We start from the raw sequence: 20497 nt of genomic DNA, 5'->3' as shown, positions 1-20497 counted from the left end.
AAACAGCAGCATCTGTGAGAGAATAGCATAGCCTTCAATATGAGCTAAGTGAAAAAACATTTTCATCTTCTAGAATCTAGAATGATCTGCCACTGCTTTTCATTGTGTCATGAACCCTTCACATTTGATAATCAGACCCAGACCCTTTAACTAACCTTGCTTTGTCATGTAATGTTATTTTTAAAAAAAGATGGATCATTTTTTATGTGGCGGGGGAGGGGTCGCACTACATGATTTCAGCTTGACATTGACAAAAAGTTACATTTAAATACTTTCCCCTAAGAAATTAATAATAATAATAATAATGCCAAATTACTTCATTTTGTTATTTCATTCTTTAAATTAGGCTTTTTTTTTATTCATAATGATATCAGGACAGTTTTGTTTTTACTTTATGCATCCAAAATATATCGAAATAAAATGTATTTCAGAATTTAAAAACATGCTCATGTTAAAAGATGTGTATTCAAATCACTGTGTGGAAGAATTTTTTAATGCATTTTTTTAATACATTGATAAAGTAGGAAAAAAAAAGGAAATGATTATCATGTTATTGATTCTTGCGATAAGCAACCACCCAAAACCCCAACAATAGCAAGCAACATGCTAAAAAACATTCAGACCTCTATAGCAACAACATAGCAACACCCTGGCAACCAGCCACAACAACTTGGCATTGTGGCGGTGAGCACAGCTTTCATATTTTATCAACAACAAAAAAAAAAAAAAAAAAAAAAACTGAATCTATTTACCATTCATCACATGTGTGATCTACATGTCCATTACCTCAAGCTACACCAGATAATGGAACTTGTCAAAGTGAAGAAAGACTCAACTAGATGTAATTAACTTTTCACCTGATGGCCTGCATGTCTCATAAATATCAAGAAGTCTGCCATGATAAAAAGTCTATGTCTAAAATTCCGACACACGACATTAATCTAAAAATGTCTCAAATGTATTAGAGGTGCCTCTAGTTGCTGTAGTACATCTTTCATTATTTATTCATTATCGTATTGACTGAAAGGCATCCTGAGAGAGAGGGTTTGAGACGCTGCATCGGAGAACACCCCTTCGCCTCTCCATTGCCCCTTTATAAATATGTTTAGGTGGCAAAAAGTGGGCCTAAAGACAACAGGATGGATCTACCTTAATGTTATGGCCAGCAAGTGTTTCGGAATTCATTACCCTGGGGATACGAGTCATCATAAGACGAAGCCCTGGCCAAATATCGACCTGCGCAGAGAGGTTACAAATTACAGCATAACTACTGAACAAACCCAGAGAGACACTGGCTTCCGCTGGCTTTCCTCATTTAGACGATAGACTGGAGAATTTGAAGATGGCAGATGTAACTGCTAACACCATTTTGCTACAAATTGAGCTTGGTTCCTGAACTGATACATACCGCAGTCCAACTATGAAGTAAAATGCATTGAAATCCTAAATGATTAGCCTGAAAAAAAAGTCCATGTGGGATTAATTAGCAAACAGGAAAACAGCCCTATTCCTGTGCTCCGAGCTCCGGTGTTACCGGTGCCCCTTAACACATCTTTGAACAGAGTCGAGGATCCTTGTACACAACATCTCCACCAAGTTAGCCTGATCAATCCAAACATCTCCAATGACCGTGGTTGTTTATCGAGAAGCGAGCTGATTGTTCGGGGGCCAAGGGGTTTCTTGCTATGCAACCAGGGTTATTTTTAGAAGCACTCTCTACACCTTCAGTGATGGCTTACCATTCTAACCAACAGCATCTTTGACATAAAAAAATGTGAACAATAAAAATAATTATTGTTACAGTAATGTTGTAATTCTGTGATAATGGACATACTTTGCCACACTCATCTCTGACAGATATCAGAATACTTTCTGACTGAAATGCACACTGAATCATGTTTTCTGTGAACCTGTTTTTAAACATAATGTATTGTGAACCATTGGTACAAATAAACTTTGAAATAATTCTAATAATGCTTTGAATGGATAGTTCACCCAAAAATTATGTTATTAATTACTCACCCTCATGTCGCTTCAAACCCGCAAGACATTCGTTCGTAGATCTTTCTGTTAAAATCTGAGAGCTTTCTGAGTCTCCATTGACATTCTACGCAACTACCACTTTGAGCTTCAAAAAGTTTGTAAAACTAATCCATATATTAATTGAGCGGTTTAGTCCAATTTTTCTGAAGAGACTCTATCGCTTTATATGATGAACAGATTGAATTTAGGCTTTTATTCACATATGAACATTGATCAGCGAACATAAACAGGCGCGAAAACAAACCTATTGCGGAAGCTGAAACGTGCTGTAACATGAGAATAAACATCATGTCACGTCTCAAGCGAACATGCTTGAGCTTCCGTTTACCTCAACTGATGTGTGAGTTGATCAATGTTTATATGTGAATAAAAACCTAAATCTGTTCATCATATAAAGTGATCGAGTCTCTTCAAAAAATGTGGACTAGTTTTATGATCTCTCTATGAACTTTTTGAAGCATCAAAGTCTCAGTTGCGTATATGTCTATGAAGGGACAGAAAGCTCTCAGATTTCATTAAAAAGATTTTCATTTATGATCCAAAGATGAACGAAAGTATGGGTTTGGAACGACATGAGGGTGAGTAATTAATGACAGAATTTTCGTTTTTGGGTGAACCTTTTAACTTTCAAAAAAAAGAAAGAAAGACTAATGCTATATAATAACAGAGTATGTGTGGATAATCTGCATTGCATCGTGTAATACTAATAAACAAGCACATCCATTGAAAATGTTAACAAAGTTACCTGAAGTCTGGATTCCGGTTGGGTTTGAGGCCATAGAAGCCAGCAGACAGTGTCAAGAGCCATCTGGGAATGAAATTCCCATTCTCACACTCTAAATACGGAGCTGACCAGTGAATCTGAGTTTTGTCGGTAATATAACTTTCTCCATTGCGCACAGACGCGTCAAAAGAGGCAAAATCTTGACTCAGCACACGTTTTTGGAGATGGGTCTTCTTTTTATTTTTATGCTCATGGTACCACTCTGTATCTGCCGTTCTGTTTTTCAACATATGGTGGGCAGTGCTGGATAAATCCTGGAGAACGATCTCTCCAGCTGCCCGTGTGGCCTGAAGGTAAACAGGTGGCCCGTCTGGAGGGAACTCGGCGCTCAAGGTGATCACTGCTCGATGGATCTTGAGGTCTCCCTCCAGGATACTCCTGACCAGAGCGTGGTACCACTCCATATCGCGTCTGGGGCTCTGATCTCTGGACCTGTTCGTTTGCAGGATCATGTTGAGGAAGTTTGTGGCGTGAAGGACCGTGTCCAGGACGCTGCGCATGGAGTGATGCGCGTCTCCGCGCGTCCTTCCCCGCAACACCCCCAGCTCATATCTCCTGGAGCAGTTGGCGTGTTTTAAGGTGGAGGAATCCCCCGTGTGCAGAAACGCAGTCACCACTCTGGGTACCTGCTCCTCAATCTTCTGCGCTAAACCCGAATGGGGCTTCCGGAGGTGCGCTTGCTGGTTGCTGTGCGTATTATAAATGAGCAGCTTTCCTTTTAGGTCCCAATCCTGTTCCGCATGTCTATAATTTGATCCTATAACAAATCCGACTTGCAAGAGTAACGATATCCAGATTATGGCCATATCCCCCAATCCCGCTCTTTTACCTCACCAGCTTCAGTTCACCAAATCTGATGCGAGAAATCACAGCTGGAATGAATCAAATCAGCACAGCATTTTCACCTGTGGATTTCCACGCATTTCTACCACTTGATTGCTGGCCTGAAGACATTTATTGTATCGGTAATCCCTTTCCCCTAAGGTGCATTGGTGTTGTTTGTGTAAGTGATGCTGGTTTGGTCTTGTATCTTCTTGAATGAGCGCAGCAGATGTGTAGGATCCCCGATGCTCTCCTCCCAATATGATGCTGGACCACAACAGACGTGATCGAATGAGAGAAAAAAATCCTATTTTTCGGAGGTAGGGAGTCAGTACTTCACACTTGGATGACAAACACACTCCGCCCTCTTTCCTCCACTCCAGTCTTAAAGCATGAGAACGGCAGAAACCATTTGCCACAACATCTAGTGATGTCCGATTCGCGAAGGGATCCGGTTCGGAAGTCAGAATCGTTTGGTCAGAGCACTTATCCAGTTCTCGGGTTGCGAAGCGGCTGCATTGAATTAAACTGTTCTAAAGAACCGATTCGGGGAAATGAGTCGGACTTCCCAACACTACTAACGTCCCGTCTTCTTCATCACCTTATAGGGTTTGGGAAAGTGCCCTTGATTGGTGTATGGTCATTTCTGCTGTCAGTCATTTGACGGAGGGCGTGTTTGTAAAACTGAAGGAGCTATCCAGTGCTGAAAGGGAAAAAAAACATGCATCGTAAAACGACGATAAATCATATTAAGGTTTCGGGTTTCGGCAGAAATAGACGCTCGATGGGCAGGATCACATTTATAAAGGCTCTGCTATAAATGTCAACTCAAAGCGGTTTAAAAGACACATTGCACTGAGAAGCGTTGCTGTATAGGTTATTTAATTATGAGCTCGTATTGGGAGGAAACAATAAAAACAGAATGCCTTGGTTGTTCATCACAATAAACAGTTCGCGTTCTTGGTTTCCGTCAGCGCTGTTTTTTAATTGTTTGTCTATGACATGCGTCTGACGTCTTTCGCCGTTGTCTGTTATTCCTATGTCTCGTTAAGACGCCCTCAACTGTTCAAAACGTGCTTTAAACCTCTGCGTTCGATTTCATTCAATTGCGTTACGAGCGTCTTTGGTAGCGTTGCGCCGTGTCTCGTTGTTATAGCGTCTCGCGCGAAGAGAGTCGCTTTTTGTTTTCCCCAGACGCCGGGTTAAACCCGGGTCTCAAAACACTTGCGTGATTTCACATCACGTTGCGTTCCGTCTGCGCTATATTATTTGGTCTTTGTAGACATGCGTCAGACGGACCTTTGCGTCGCGTCTCGCTCTGACTTTTACAGCGCTGCGGTTTAAGACGCTGTATCAAGTTTTAAAGTTTCAAAACGCGTATCCGCTACGCTGTTTAAACGCAAGAATGCGTCCTGTGTTGTTTTAAATTCAAGCCAATGCTGTAATACCCCTCAAGCATTTATTCTTGAATTAAACATATACAAGCTGAACAAAGCTGTTTGCTTCTAGGAGACATCCGGTGCGCAGCTCTGCTTGTCGCTCACTGGGGGAAATACTGCAGTGAAGCGAACAGCACAGGATGAATGCGTGCGATTGCGTGAGGATGTGGATCATGGTGCAATATGAGTCATCATCGCCGCACGAGCGCTTAATCCAGATCTGTAAACAATGAGATGTTCATAGCGGAATCTAAACGCGTGCGTCAGGGGCGCAAATGACTCAAGCGTCTAAAGGAACTGAAATGGCACATACAAAAACAATCGGTGATGCCATCACTGTCTGCAGAGGTACATGGATCGAGCTTACCAAAGCTCCTCGCAGAAATACATGACTCTGAATCATATGAGCATAAATGGACATATTTGCACATAAGACAAGATGACAAGATAATTTGGTGATGTTATAATGTAGCCTACTGATCATATGCATAGTACACTTATGTTATGAATTATTTATAAGGGAGACAAGGGCTTGTGGTCATATGGGGAACTTGTCACAAGGGATATAGTAATTACACGTGTTAAGGTCAAAAGTCTGACAACATGCTTTATTTCTTTGGCAGTGTCATTGTATTTTGGTTTTGAACTCCTAAATTAGGGCATTATTATAATTCGAAACAAAATGTGCAATATCATCTTACACTAAAAGAAACTGTTAAACTTCTAAGCTGCTGTTTAAATAAACATTCTGTGCACTTGTTGTTTGAACATGAATGAACTGTGTGGAAAGGTTCTCCATATTTTAATTTCATTTATTGAACTCTCTGTTTGATGTCTGTATTTTTGTATTCGCTCTTTGGTAATCAAATGTTTTGTATTTCATAATTTTAAATTCAGACTAAAAGCCAAACATCCCATAATAGCCAATAAAACATATTTAAAATTCAGAGATACTTTTTAGATAATATTTCACAACTTACTCATTATGTGTGGAAGCATGCCTCTGTGGCAATAATAGTGAGAATATTAAGTGGATTTTTCTATATAGCTAAAACCTAAGTAAACAAACTTTAAAAATAAACATACACTATGAAATATTCATTAAAGTAAAAAGTGTGTTTGCTAGCCTTGTAACCCCTATTTAAATCACACTTTTTCAGTACTTCAGCTGGAGACAACATCCAAAAAGTCCACTGCTAAAGGATTCGCCTTTAAGCAAACTTTGGTTTGATTGGCTTCTAATCTTTTGCATAATGCAGTTTATTTGCAAATGCATTATGTCAATATCTATTTTCTTGTATTGTTAATGATGTAGGCTATAACAAATTATCTTCAGGGACTGTTGTGTGACCTGCTTAAAAGTGGTTCTGTTGTTCAAAACTCTTCCGAGTGTCTGAGTCTCCCTTTCCCTCTGTTTCTTTGTCTTTTTTTAGGAGTTTATGGAGTGTCATTCATATGCAGGCAGGAGGCAGGGAGAAGACAGGTGAGACCAGGGGTGACTGGAGAGTGTGGCCACAGGGGGGTTGTGTCAGACCCAGAACCTGATCACATGCATTTGGCAGCCATGCTGGTAGAATATGTCCATTTGTGTAACATCTCCTGCACCTCACAATTTTTAATCAGAAACAGTTTATATAATTGATTAAATGTGTACATTTTTTAAATACATTTTTGAACTAAATATTCAATTTACTCACATCCCTCACAGCCCCATCAGAAAGGATCAAGTACCCCTTCAATACAAAAACAGAAAGTTTTTATAAGTTTTTCATTTTATACTTGACATCACAGTATTATCATTAATAGAGTAAAGAGTCTTCGCATGTGTCCGCATATGGACACATACTGTATACAAATTTTCCACTATGATCCACACAAACTGAAACAACTTATTTTTGATTTCATGCCATAAAACAGAACGGAATGTGGTTAATGCAACAAGATTATAACATAAATCACAATTAAAGCTGCAGTCCGTAGCTTTTTTTGGGTTAAAAATTATCCAAAATACATATTTGAGAAAATACATAACCAGCCAGTGTTCAAAACTCTCTGCTTGCCTTAGCTCGATTCAAAACGGTAAGCTTGTAATAATGTTTTTAATTCCAGTGGTACTGGTGGATTTCCGCGGGAGATTCGAGCATGTCTTTGCGTCATTACGTCACATCTGTACACACACATCTGTACACATAAAGAAGGAGTCTCGGCTAGAAGGCTATGAGTGTGAGGATGTTGGAGGTGGAGATTTATAGCCTTTTCTCACAGCACTTGATATAATTAAACTTATCAATTTGATGGCGGATCCAGAAAGGTTCAAACGACAATCACCAGTGACAACTAGAGATTCACCCGCTGTAAAATGCAAAAGACTTCGTTCGGACTTCGGAGTGGCTCACTTACAGAAAAAAAGAGACTGCAACCGGACCCATAAGAGAACATTGATAAATATCGGAAGGACAATACATGTAGTCACGCAACGCTGACGTTGTTAACATTAACAATTTGAGAACAAAGTAGCCTATAATTTGCACGGTTTTGTGTGATAAGCGCAATTTACTGCAATGTCAGAACCTGAACAAAAGTGGATGTTACTTACTTGTTCAGATGACATTTTCCGGTGAAAATTATTATGTTGGTCATACTTCCAAAAAGAATAATCTGTGATTCTGAATGCCAGTATCGACACCATTGACAGCTGCACACTCTCCTCAAACATTGTGTTCATCCGCGCTGTGTCGTGTCGAAGTACAACTCACGTAAAGTTGATAATTCCACGAATGACTGCAATTGCAGATTTCGAACAGAGATGGCGACAAAGAGGAAAAACTGCGGACTGCAGCTTTAATTACCACTATAAACTATAAACAATATCTACTATATAGCTAATCTCTACTGCTTGATTGCTTACATTATTGCAAAATGTAAACTTTATTATCAACCAGCTCTGCTAAATGTGACAATATTGCATGAAGACATTGTTACGTGCCCTCTTTCAAGTCCAGGTGTAGGAAAGGAGGCTGGAAAAAACAGGGAGAGGCTGAGAGAACTGCCGTCTCCAGGTCCCAGGGCAGACACAAAAGCTCAATGGCACCAGGTTTTAAATAAAACAGAAGAAAGTTTATTTTAAAAAATTGTGGGACATTAATACACAGAGGCTTCTCACAAGGGGAAAAGGCCAAAATAATAAACAAAAGAGCAATCTTACTAGAGGGTTTTTAGAAACAACTTACCTAACAAATAGGATTCAAGTGCTGGAAGAGAAGGATCTTTAATTAATAATAAAAAGGAAACGAAACTACAAACAAAAACTCCCCGTGGCGAAAACGAGACAGACATCTGGCAGGAACAGGAAACACTAGGAACATAGACAACGAACCAGCACAGGACTGCAAACACAGGGAGATTAAATAGGGGAGCAAGCATAAGAGGGTAATAAGGCAGGCAGGTGGGGAAAATAAAACAATAACAAGATGGGCGGGGTTTGACAATTGACAGGAGAGCACATGGCACAAGGAAATAACATAACAGCCATGTGCTCAACAAACCAGACAAAACAAACACATGACAAACCGGGAGTGTCACAGCTCTGTCACTAAACCAAGAGAAAACCCAGACAAGGGTGACAGAACTGTGACAGATAGTCCACTTTAGACATTCTACTAACTATAAGTAACTTTGTAACTACATGTCAACTAACCATCATTAGAGTATTAGTAGACTCTATGCTTAATATCTGCTAACACTTTATTTTGATGGTCCACCAACAGAAGTTATTCTGACGATAAGTAACTTGGCAACTACAAGTTGAACCCTAACACCTAACAGTCTACTGACAGTCTACTAATACTCTAATGACAGTTAGTTGACATGTAGTTGCAAAGTTACTTATAGATAGTAGAATGTCTAAAGTGGACTATGGAAATAAAGTGGAACCGAAGTTGGTGTCAAATATAACCATATACAGTATATAGCTTTTCTAATGCAGTAACCTTGCTTGGTCGCTCACCAGGTACAGCATTGCACTTGCGATGTGGAGTCCCGGGTAAGAGTCCTGTGAAACACGACTTATGATAAAAGAGCTCAAAGACTTGAAGAAGCAAATTAAAATGGCATGGTTGCTTGAGCAAATGCTTTTCTATCTCATGTTTGCTTTTGTTAACACTGTCGGTTAGGTTCACAAAACATGCATGATTTTGTAACATGACCTGATTCACATTCACCTCTTTCGTTTAAAACTGAACAATTTTAGCACCACTCTCTGGACATTTCACATTGAAACACATTGAAAGTGTAGGATGACAATACAAATGGGTTTTATACTTCATGTTGCTTTAATTTACATATAAAATACACATAATATATACACAGTATTTATATACAGTGAGGAAAATAAGTATTTGAACACCCTGCTATTTTGCAAGTTCTCCCACTTAGAAATCATGGAGGGGTCTGAAATTGTCATTGTATGTGTGTCCACTGTGAGAGACATAATTTTAAAAAAAATCCAGAAATCACAATGAATGATTTTTTTACTATTTATTTGTATGATACAGCTGCAAATAAGTATTTGAACACCTGAGAAAATCAATGTTAATATTTGGTACAGTAGCCTTTGTTTGCAATTACAGAGGTCAAACGTTTCCTGTAGTTTTTCACCAGGTTTGCACACACTGCAGGAGGGATTTTGGCCCACACCTCCACACAGATCTTCTCTAGATCAGTCAGGTTTCTGGGCTGTCGCTGAGAAACACAGAGTTTGAGCTCCCTCCAAAGATTCTCTATTGGGTTTAGGTCTGGAGACTGGCTAGGCCACGCCAGAACCTTGATTTGCTTCTTACAGAGCCATTACTTGGTTATCCTGGCTGTGTGCTTCGGGTCATTGTCATGTTGGAAGATCCAGCCTCGACCCATCTTCAATGCTCTAACTGAGGGAAGGAGGTTGTTCCCCAAAATCTCACAATACATGGCCCCGGTCATCTCCTTAATACAGTGCAGTCGCCCTGTCCCATGTGCAGAAAAACACCCCCAAAGCATGATGCTACCACCCCCATGCTTCACAGTAAGGATGGTGTTCTTGGGATGGTACTCATTCTTCTTCCTCCAAACACGGCGAGTGGAATTATGACCAAAAAGTTCTATTTTGGTCTCATCTGACCACATGACTTTCTCCCATGACTCCTCTGAATCATCCAAATGGTCATTGACAAACTTAAGACGGGACTTGACATGTGCTGGTTTAAGCAGGGGAACCTTCCGTGCCATGCATGATTTCAAACCATGACGTCTTAATGTATTACCAACAGTAACCTTGGAAACGGTGGTCCCAGCTCTTTTCAGGTCATTGACCAGCTCCTCCCGTGTAGTTCTGGGCTGATTTCTCACCTTTCTTAGGATCATTGAGACCCCACGAGGTGAGATCTTGCATGGAGCCCCAGTCCGAGGGAGATTGACAGTCATGTTTAGCTTCTTCCATTTTCTAATGATTGCTCCAACAGTCGACCTGTTTTCACCAAGCTGCTTGGCAATTTCCCCCTAGCCCTTTCCACAATTTTGTACAATTTTGTCTCTAGTGTCTTTGGAGAGCTCTTTGGTCTTGGCCATGTTAGTAGTTGGATTCTTACTGATTGTATGGGGTGGACAGGTGTCTTTATGCAGCTAACGACCTCAAACAGGTGCATCTAATTTAGGATAATTAATGGAGTGGAGGTGGACATTTTAAAGGCAGACTAACCCCTCATTTACACTGCATACGTCTGCGGCGCATTACGGCTGCGACACGGCTACCGGAGCTGATCGCGGCCATTCTAGTCAATGCGTGTGTTTACACCGGCCGCGAAGCGGCGCGTTTCAGAAGCTTCCCAGAAGCTGCTCTCCGCGCCGCTTCGCTAAATATAGGCGCCTAGTCTATTTTTGACGGACGCCGCGTCCAAGCCGCACCGTAAATACAAAATAAAAGTAAAAAAAATACTGTCAATTTCATAATAAACACCCTGTGCAGAATCCCAATTGTATTGCACACCAATATATCCTTGGTAAAATCCATAGACTGTAGGTAGACACACAAAAATCAAGAAAAACCACGCCGGACAGGCAAATCACGTGGTCTCGCGCATCCAGTCGCTTCGCGTCTGAAATGCTCCTGGTGTGAGTTGGCACTGTGTGAAGGACGGAATAAAACCGTGTCGCAGCCGTAATGCGCCGCAGACGTGTGCAGTGTAAATGAGAACAGGTCTTTGAGGTTCAGAGTTCTAGCTGATTGACAGGTGTTCAAATACTTATTTGCAGCTGTATCATACAAATAAATAGTTAAAAAATCATATATTGTGATTTCTGGATATTTTTTTTTTAGATTATGTCTCTCACAGTGGACATGCACCTACAATGACAATTTCAGACCCCTCCATGATTTCTAAGTGGGAGAACTTGCAAAATAGCAGGGTGTTCAAATACTTATTTTCCTCACTGTATATACTATGGGGCTGTTGAATGCTTGATTCTGATTGGTTGACGAATGTTCTAAGGTGTGCAATTATTTTCAGGGAAACTCACAGCTAAAGTAGTTTCAGGCAGGTCTCGACGGCATTACAGTTCCATATCATTTTCAAAGGTTTTTACAGCCTACATAACTAAAACCTACAATGACACTGACCGAGCAAATAAATATAATCAACAATAGGATAAAAAACGACAAATTTTTTTTTTTTGCCACAAATCTACGTTTTACTATGTATTATGCATTTATTGGTTATTACAGAACAGCACATATCACGTGTTGTCAGCGCTGCTCTGACGATTTTATCGTTTGGTGCGGTTTCATTTCGAGTAATCGTGCAGAAATGAATTTTCAGAAATTTCAAACTGTAACAATAGAAAGTACACACTTTCTCTGCTAAATGAACCTGATAAGAATATGTAACCTGTATATTACAGAGAAATTAAAGAATTCAGACTATGTTTTTTATGTAATAAAAGCGGACTCAGTTGCTATGGACAGTCCGGGTCACTGCACCAAGCTGAAAGCATCTTATTATTTGGAATACAATATATTTGGGTACTTTGTGTTTTCACAGTTTGTCTACACCCATGGAAATTGTCTTTAGTAAAAGCATAGTTATTATATGCCATGCTTTTGTTTTCAAGTATAATGACTTTTGGAATAACTTCAGGCATAGTCATTGTTTTTTTCTTAGTGTTGGTTGAACTGCATGACAGTAGGGTCAGAAGAACCGGGTAGCCCAGAGAAAACAATGCATCAATCACCCTCTCATTGGCAGTTGATTTTTCGCTAGAAACAAACGCATATTAAATATGTGCAGAGAAGTCAACAGTGAAGCCAATACACACCACCAAGATGATCATGGAAATGGAATCTAGGTTGACACCCCATAATGCCATGAAACTAGTGACGCCGGTAATGACCGAGCCAATAGAGAACGTGACCCACAGGGAACAGAGCGGGTTTGGGATTAATAACAAGGAAACAACCAACATGACAGATGTGGTGAAACCAACATTCTGAATGGTGCTGGAAACTATCACAGAGTATTGATCCAAGTAGATGAACAATGGGTGGAACACCAGTAGTTTAGTTGCACTACAATTTTGAGCTTTGTCTCTGAGTTCATGAAACATCATTATCTCCATACTGGCGTTAGAGATATCCAAAGTCTGGACAAAAAATCTTGAAGCATTGATTTTGCCTTCTGTGACATTGACGTCAAGCATAAACTCTGGATAGAGCATTAAAAAAGAGGATAAATTTCCCATGAAGACGTTTTCGTTGTCTAGATTTAGGCTTTTGCTTTCAGCATATTGTAAGTAAAAGTCTAACCAGGAGACGGACAGGTTTTGATTGACAAATCTCAAGTTGTGGAGTTTCTCCGTGCAGTGGTTTAGTGCGGATCTGCTGTTTTTATTCCAGTATGGAAACTCTTCGGTCACTACCACCATGACATTTGGACCGTACCTGGAGAAGAATTTCCTGTCATCATCATAATAATTTACAACATATGAATCATCAGCTGCAAGGTCCCTCATATTAATGCCCTGCTGTAAATGAAGACATCCATAAATACCTCCAGCCAAATAACCCACACACAAAAACATCACACAGACTTTCATCCAAGGCTTAGTTATGAATGGACCATAATAGGACTTAAAGAAGTGTGTTATGGGCTGCTGTTTCTCAGCACTGGTCTCTTGGTCATAGTCTCCTCCTACACAGCAGAGGCGATACGCCGAAGACTTTCCTTTAGGGGTCTGTGTTGGGAGTTTGCAGCAGGTCAGCCAGTGTCTGTTACTCTGCTCTCTCCTGCCGTTTAGGGTTAGAAAACTTCCAAAGAAGAGGATGTTATAGATGTAACAGAAAATAATGGATGTGCTGGTGTACAAGCAGAAGGACTGAACTGAGCGAAATTCACTCATGAGCCCGATGTAGAAGCCGAGTACGTCAGTCAATGAAGTGATAGTTATAGACATGGCGGCTTCTTTGAAGGTTTCTGCCATTCTTTTCTCCACTGGATCCTTCACTTTGGTCTGTTGCCAGTTGGAAATCATGATGAACATGTCATCAACACCAATGCCTATGAGAATTTAAGGGTGAGTAAATTATGACAGAATTTTCATTTTTGGGGTAACTATCCCTTTAAAATGATAGCACATGAGTTGGACTACTTTTAGATTGGAAAAGAGCAGCATGAACATTCTGCTAAACATTTCATTTTGTGTTAATCAAACACAAGACAAAGATATACATTTGTTTGTTTGTTTTGCAGTGCATAAAAATAATCCAAATAAATCGAAGAAGTTTTATGCATGGGCACACACTTACCCAGAATCAGGAAAGGTGAATTAGCCACTGTTATTACGAACGGCACTTTAAAATAGAGCATCAAGCCAAAGCTGGAGACCACAGCCAGACCCACAGACAGAACCCCTATGCAAGAGACCCAGAACTTGTTCCTCACATTATCGAGACTGAAATAAATTCAAACCACTTGTAATTAGCAGTCAGTTAAATAACTGGAAGAATAATAAAAATAAATGGTAAGATACAAACCAGTGTGTTTAAAGGGGTCATATAATGGTACATGCACTTTTACAAGTTGATTGTACTGAAATGTGTGTTGGCAGTGCCTGTACACAATCATCATATAATGATAAAAATCCATCCAGTGTTTTTGTTTTAATCTCCTTATATGTTTTCCCCTGCCTCAAATTGAGCCGTTCGTTTTTGTGACGTCAATAAAACGGACGCCCCTCCCACGATTGTTGATTGACAGGAGTCAGCACAGGAGTTTCAACACAGACCCGCCCTCGCTCGTCCTGTCAATCATAGTCTGCGCGGATCGGCGCGGTCATTGTTGATATGCTGGAGCACTGTCTATGAGCAGAATGGCGTCTAAGCGATTGTGGTGTTCTGTTCTTGGGTGTAATAACGAACACAGCAGTCATTTTAATGTTCCTAAATCCGAACCACTGAAGACGCAGTGGCTGAGTTTGTTTTCGAAGGGAATATTCCCCACGATCAACGTCAATGCTCTCATGTTTGCCGAATCATTTCTCAGTGGACTGCTTTATAAACGAGGATCAGTGTAAAGCTGGTTTTGCTGAGAAGCTGCACCTGAATAAAGGATCGGAACCTATTCGTCTTCCTGCTGAACCTTCAGAAGAACTAAAGTGAGTGTAACGTTTTATTAATCTTTATATTAATATTTATATAATCTTTGCAAATCGCCAGCTGCACGCTTCACGATGAATGCGTCGGTTTACACTCAGGGTACATTACAGCATGTTTTCTATGTACAACGTTCTCAATATAATTCATAATCCCACGTTTATAATGAACAACGCGTGGTTATTGTGTTATTGTGTTACAAACGGTGTATGCGCAGAACAGAGGGGTGGAGTGAGCAAAGCTCATTATCATTTAAAGTCATATGCACTGAAACGGCGTGCTGAAAACAGAGCTGTTTTTGACCAGGTAAAATAAGTGTTTTCTTACAATACTAATGAGAATTTTTAATTAAAGTATATTACAAACTTTTAATTTAGACCCTAAAGAATCATATTAGCTTGTACAAAAATGGCATTATATGACCCCTTTAAGATTACGATAATAAATTAAAAATAATATGATAACAAATAACATTTTGCATTCTCAAGCAGCATAACAAACCGATTTTGTACAGCTAAAATAACTAGAAGTGGATGAGACCGGAAGCCTCGACACAAGTTATACTGGCCAAGCCCACTCTTACGCTAAGAATAAAATAGGCAGACAATTATTTCAATTCTCCAAATTATACAATGAGGGTCCAAACTCATGAGACTACTAGTGAAACATTTTAAAATTTGTAAATTTGTATATAAAAATATACACCATCATTCAAATGTTTGGGGTCAGTTATTAAGTTCATGCTAACCAAGGCTGTACTAATACAAGCTGTAAATTTGCGAAATATTGTATTTTAAATGTAATGAAAGTTCAACAACATTTATTTAAAATATACATTTTCTGTAACTGTTACGATGTGGTTTTGTGTCCTGATATGTTCTGTGGTTCCCTGTCTTGTTCATTAGTTATCCCAGGTGTTTCTTGTTATCCACGCCCCCTTGTTATCCTGTCTGCTCGTTTGTCTCTGATGATTTAAGCCCTGTGTTTCTGCCCTGTCTTGGTCAGTTATTGAATGTATTTACGTACTACGAGTGTCTTGTGTCTTGCCTGTTCTGAGTTTACCAAAATCTGTATTATTAAAGTCTCCTGCTGCATTTAGATCCGACTACCGCCTTTGCTTCCACGCAATTCGTGACAGAATAACTGACCCCCCAGGATCTAGCAGTTAGGAGAAGAACTCACCGCATCGTGATCCAGCAGCCATGCCGACCTGGAGTCCTGATGTCCAGATCTTCCGTCTTCGCCAGGAGAATCGCGCCATCGAGGATTATGTCGCAGAATTCCTCGAGCTGGCATATCTCGCGCAAATGAACACCCACGGCTTGAAGATCTTCTTCCGCGGGGGTTTGTCTGAACCACTCCGGTCCCGGATGCCCGAACCTGGTCCGCACGGGTCTTTGGAAAGGTACGTTGACCTGGCTCTGTTGTGGAGCGGTTCCCCGTTTACTGTGGGCGAGGAGGAGAAGCACCCTGAACCTGCAGTATCCCCTCAGACCACGCTCCACGTCTTGCCAGCAATCAAGCCAGCCACCGGATCGGTCTATGGCCGTACGGGACCGATCTCCAGCGTGGCTGATCCTCCTATGAGGTCTGCGCGTGCTGCCAGGAAGACCGTCATTCCAGGGTCCCACCATGTCGAACCCGCGCTTCACCCCAGCCCTGCCGAGACCGCGCTCCGCAAACCCGCGCTTCTCGCCCGCTCAGCCGAACCCGCACGTCGCTTCTGCCTCGACGAACCCGAGTCAAGTGAGTCAAGCGCCGAGTCAAGTGAGTCAAGTGAGTCAAGTGAGTCGAGTGCCGAGTCAAGTGAGCCGAGTGCCGAGTCAAGTGAGCCGAGTGCCGAGTCAAGTGAATCAAGTGAGTCAAGTGCCAAGTCAAGTGAGTCAAGTGCCAAGTCAAGTGAGTCAAGTGCCAAGTCAAGTGCCAAGTCAAGTGCCAAGTCAAGTGAGTCAAGTGCCAAGTCAAGTGAGTCAAGTGCCAAGTCAAGTGAGTCAAGTGCCAAGTCAAGTGAGTCAAGTGCCAAGTCAAGTGAGTCAAGAGCCGAGTCAAGTGAGTCAAATGCCGAGACAAGTGAGTCAAGTGCCGAACCTAGCCAAGTGAGAGTATCAAGCCCAGTGACTCACCGTCGCAGGAGGAGAAGGAGGACTCGTTTGGTTCGCCAGGCTCCGGTGGGCGTTCCCAGACTCCTCGCCCTGCCGGCCCCGCCTCTGCGCCTCGCCCTGCCGGCCCCGCCTCTGCGCCTCGCCCTGCCGGCCCCGCCTCTGCGCCTCGCCCTGCCAATGTCTCTCAAGCTCCATGAGACTGTCCCAGAGTCCGTTGCCAGCCCGGAGGTTGTCCCCCTAGGTTCTCCCAAGTATTTTTTTTTTGGGGGGGGGGCAGTAGGAGGTCCCACGAAAGGGTCATGGAGGCAGCGCTGACATGGACCTTGTCGGTGCTATCTCCTCCTGAGCCTCCTATGCCCTCATCTCCTGCCAAGCGTGCTCCGCCCTGGTCTCCTGCCAAGCGTGCTCCGCCCTGGCCTTCGCCTCGTCCTGCTCCGCCCTGGCCTTCGCCTCGTCCTGCTCCGCCCTGGCCTTCGCCTCGTCCGGCTCCGCCCTGGTTACCGGCCCAGTCTGGTCCATCCACGCTCTGCGGCCCAGGCCCGCCTTGGCTACCTCCTGGTCCCGTTCCCCTGCACGGGCCTGGCCCTCAGTCCCTCCCCCAAGACCGCCTCCGCTTCACCGCCCTCCTGAACTTTTTTTTTGCTGTTTTTATGGGCGTCAGGAGCCGCCCATAGGGGGGGGGGGCTATGTTACGATGTGGTTTTGTGTCCTGTCATGTTCTGTGGTTCCCTGTCTTGTTCATTAGTTATCCCAGGTGTTTCTTGTTATCCACGCCCCCTTGTTATCCTGTCTGCTCGTTTGTCTCTGATGATTTAAGCCCTGTGTTTCTGCCCTGTCTTGGTCAGTTATTGAATGTATTTACGTACCACGAGTGTCTTGTGTCTTGCCTGTTCTGAGTTTACCAAAATCTGTATTATTAAAGTATCCTGCTGCATTTAGATCCGACTACCGCCTTGGCTTCCACGCAATTCGTGACAGTAACAATTAATGTAAAAGTTTTTACTTGGATCAATTTAATACATCCTCGCTGAATAAAATGATTTAATTCTTTAAAAACAACTTTCTACTTTTATTAAGAATTTATAGATCTGTGAACATACAAATTAAAACTTTATGATCAGATATATTGATGGACAGACACTGATTTTCCATATATTCTATAGATCTAAATATAGTACTATATGATTATTCCCAGTGTGTGTGTGTGTGTGTGTGACATGGTAAACCTTACATTATGGGGGAAAAATGTCCCCACAAAGATTTTGGATATTGCCAACAATGTGGGGACATGTTTGGTCCCCATGAGGGAAACTGCTCATAAATCACACGTGATGTTTTTTGAAAATGTAAAAATGCAGAACGTTAATGGTAAAGGTTAGGGGATAGAATTTACAGTTTGTAGAGTATAAAAATCATTATGGAATGTGGAACACTGTGGAATGTCCCCATAAAACATGAAAACACATGTTGTGTGTGTGTGTGTGTGTGTGTGTGTGTGTGTGTGTGTGTGTGTGTGTGTGTGTGTGTGTGTGTGTGTGTGTAAGTGTGTGTGTGTGTGATATCTGTTTCTTACCGCATGCAAGATAACACTGAGAAGGAGATTGCAAGTGAGTAAGTTATTGAAAACAGAGGAATGCCATCTTTTGTGTGTTTCTCTATCTCCTCTTGTCTGGACTTTGAGGTAAAACGAGACACCTGCAGCAGATTGAGAAAGTTATCTAAATATACTTGCATATATGCATAAAGCACTCAATTTACAGATAATTTGGTCTAAAATATGTTTTACTGTAGGTTTATTCTGTGACGGTCCATCTGATTACAGCACCTACAGTACAGACGGCATGAATCAACACCTTTACATGGTCACGTACCTTGAGTCCTCTGCTGAGCGTTTCTTTGGACAGAACATTTTGGAACTGTTGAAGCCATTGAGAGGCTCCAGGCTTATCCTGCAAGAAGTAGAAAAGTCTGATGGCACGTGCCTTCTGGATCACACCATCCCTCTCTTCAACACCTCCTACTGTGGAGCCAAGAAAAACATCTTTCCCTTCCCACCTATGTTTTGGAAAGGATAAATTGATGCATTTATGTTCGATAATGTCCAGTATGGGATTTGAGAGACAGTTCTACCAGAAAGACTCGGGAGAATAAATACTGTAACAATAAATACATTTATTGATAGCCCAGCAAGCAATAAAGTTCTTTGGCGTAGGCCCCGTCCATAGCTCGCAATCCGAGGGTCCGTACTCTGCATTTCCTGCCTGAAGACGAAGGCAGGGGCGCAGCCGACCCCCTGTGAGGTATAGGAAGGGGCCATCCTGGTGGTGGTGGGGAGGATGGAGGATGGAGGGGAAGGGACCATCCTGGTGGTGGTGGGGAGGATGGAGGTGCATGAAAGCGTCAGCATCTGCGAACTCAGACATGTGTAAGTACTGGTCTTTTATACCACAAGTCTTAGACACGATTGGATAGATGAGAAGGTAATAAGTGACGTAGCAATTGAGTCTTCCTGGCAGAACTTAACGCTAGAGCTTCCATTTCTACCAGAAAGACTCGGGAGAATAAATACTGAAACAATAAATACATTTATTGATAGCCCAGCAAGCAATAAAGTTCTTTGGTGTAGGCCCCGTCCATAGCTCGCAATCCGAGGGTCCGTACTCTGCATTTCCTGCCTGAAGACGAAGGCAGGGGCGCAGCCGACCCCCAAAAGTAGGTGGAATAATAATCCACCGGGACGGAGCCCACCCCCAAAGAACGGTAGAGGAAGTAAACCCACCGGTCGTGAATCCTGGAGATCCTAAAATAGAAAAGAAATTAGAATTAGTTTTTTTTTTTTTTTATATATATTTTATATAGCCATCTTTGAAGAGTCGCATGGCCACGGGCTATCTTTTGATAGGACACATGGGCCACAGGCCATCTTTTGATAGAACACATGGGCCACGGGCCATCTTTTGATAAGACACATGGGCCACAGGCCATCTTTTGATAGGACACATGGGCCACAGGCCATCTTTTGATAGGACACATGGGCCACAGGCCATCTTTTGATAGGACACATGGGCCACAGGCCATCTTTTGATAGGACACATGGCCACAGGCCATCTTTGATAGGACACATGGGCCACAGGCCATCTTTTGGAAGAACACGTGGGCCACAGGCCGTCTAGATGGAACACATGGCCGCGGGCCGTCTAGAACTATAGTGTGAAACGCCGTTAAAGCAGACACTTAGCCCGCAGGCCATCTTGGTTTAGTAGCTAAACCATGCTATCATAAAAAGTGCCAGCCACTTTGGCAAAAACACCACCACCAGTAGATAAATAGGAATTTACCTAGATCATGACTGGAGAGCTTGCTGAGCTTCGAGAATAGATTTTGAATCTGGTCTTATGTAGGATTCAAAAGCCGAGGAGGACCACCTGCCCAGGATTTTAATAGCAGCTGGAGAGATGCCACGCTCGGCTGCTGTAGTAGCGGCTCCAATCCTGAAGGAATGTCCAGTGAACTGAGAGGGGGATAAGCTGCAGCTTTTGAGAACAGAATTGAGGTAGGACCTGAACCGGTTTTGAGAGAGAGGTGCTCCGTTGGGTAGAATGAAGAGGGGAGAGATACCGGGAATGTCTGG

At 42.1% G+C, this 20497-nt stretch overlaps 2 protein-coding genes across 3 annotated transcripts in view; both read right to left on the bottom strand.

Moving 5' to 3' along the window:
* Positions 1 to 4095, bottom strand: part of gpr158a (G protein-coupled receptor 158a) — a 134159-nt gene extending 130064 nt beyond the window's left edge. For both annotated transcript variants that reach the window (XM_056249846.1, XM_056249847.1), the window contains exon 1: positions 2789 to 4095. In XM_056249846.1, coding sequence (XP_056105821.1) covers positions 2789 to 3633 — 845 coding nt within the window. In that variant the 5' untranslated portion in view covers positions 3634 to 4095. The remainder of the gene's footprint in view (positions 1 to 2788) is intronic.
* An 8218-nt stretch (positions 4096 to 12313) lies between these two features.
* On the bottom strand, positions 12314 to 18987 carry LOC130084429 (patched domain-containing protein 3-like). Its single transcript, XM_056249853.1, has 4 exons — positions 18738 to 18987; positions 18440 to 18561; positions 13919 to 14064; positions 12314 to 13670 (listed from the first exon to the last, which is right to left on the bottom strand). The coding sequence occupies exons 2-4, from the start codon at positions 18442 to 18444 to the stop codon at positions 12391 to 12393; spliced, it is 1431 nt and encodes a 476-aa protein (XP_056105828.1). The 5' UTR covers positions 18445 to 18561; positions 18738 to 18987; the 3' UTR covers positions 12314 to 12390.
* Positions 18988 to 20497: the final 1510 nt, after the last annotated feature.

The sequence above is a fragment of the Rhinichthys klamathensis genome, unplaced genomic scaffold (genome assembly GCF_029890125.1).
Source record: "Rhinichthys klamathensis goyatoka isolate OS25496 unplaced genomic scaffold, OSU_Roscu_1.1 h1tg000064l_1, whole genome shotgun sequence".
NCBI classification, from domain to species: Eukaryota; Metazoa; Chordata; class Actinopteri; order Cypriniformes; family Leuciscidae; genus Rhinichthys; species Rhinichthys klamathensis.
The sequence above is the reverse complement of the archived record's forward strand: the minus strand, read 5'-3'. Positions and strand labels throughout refer to the sequence as shown.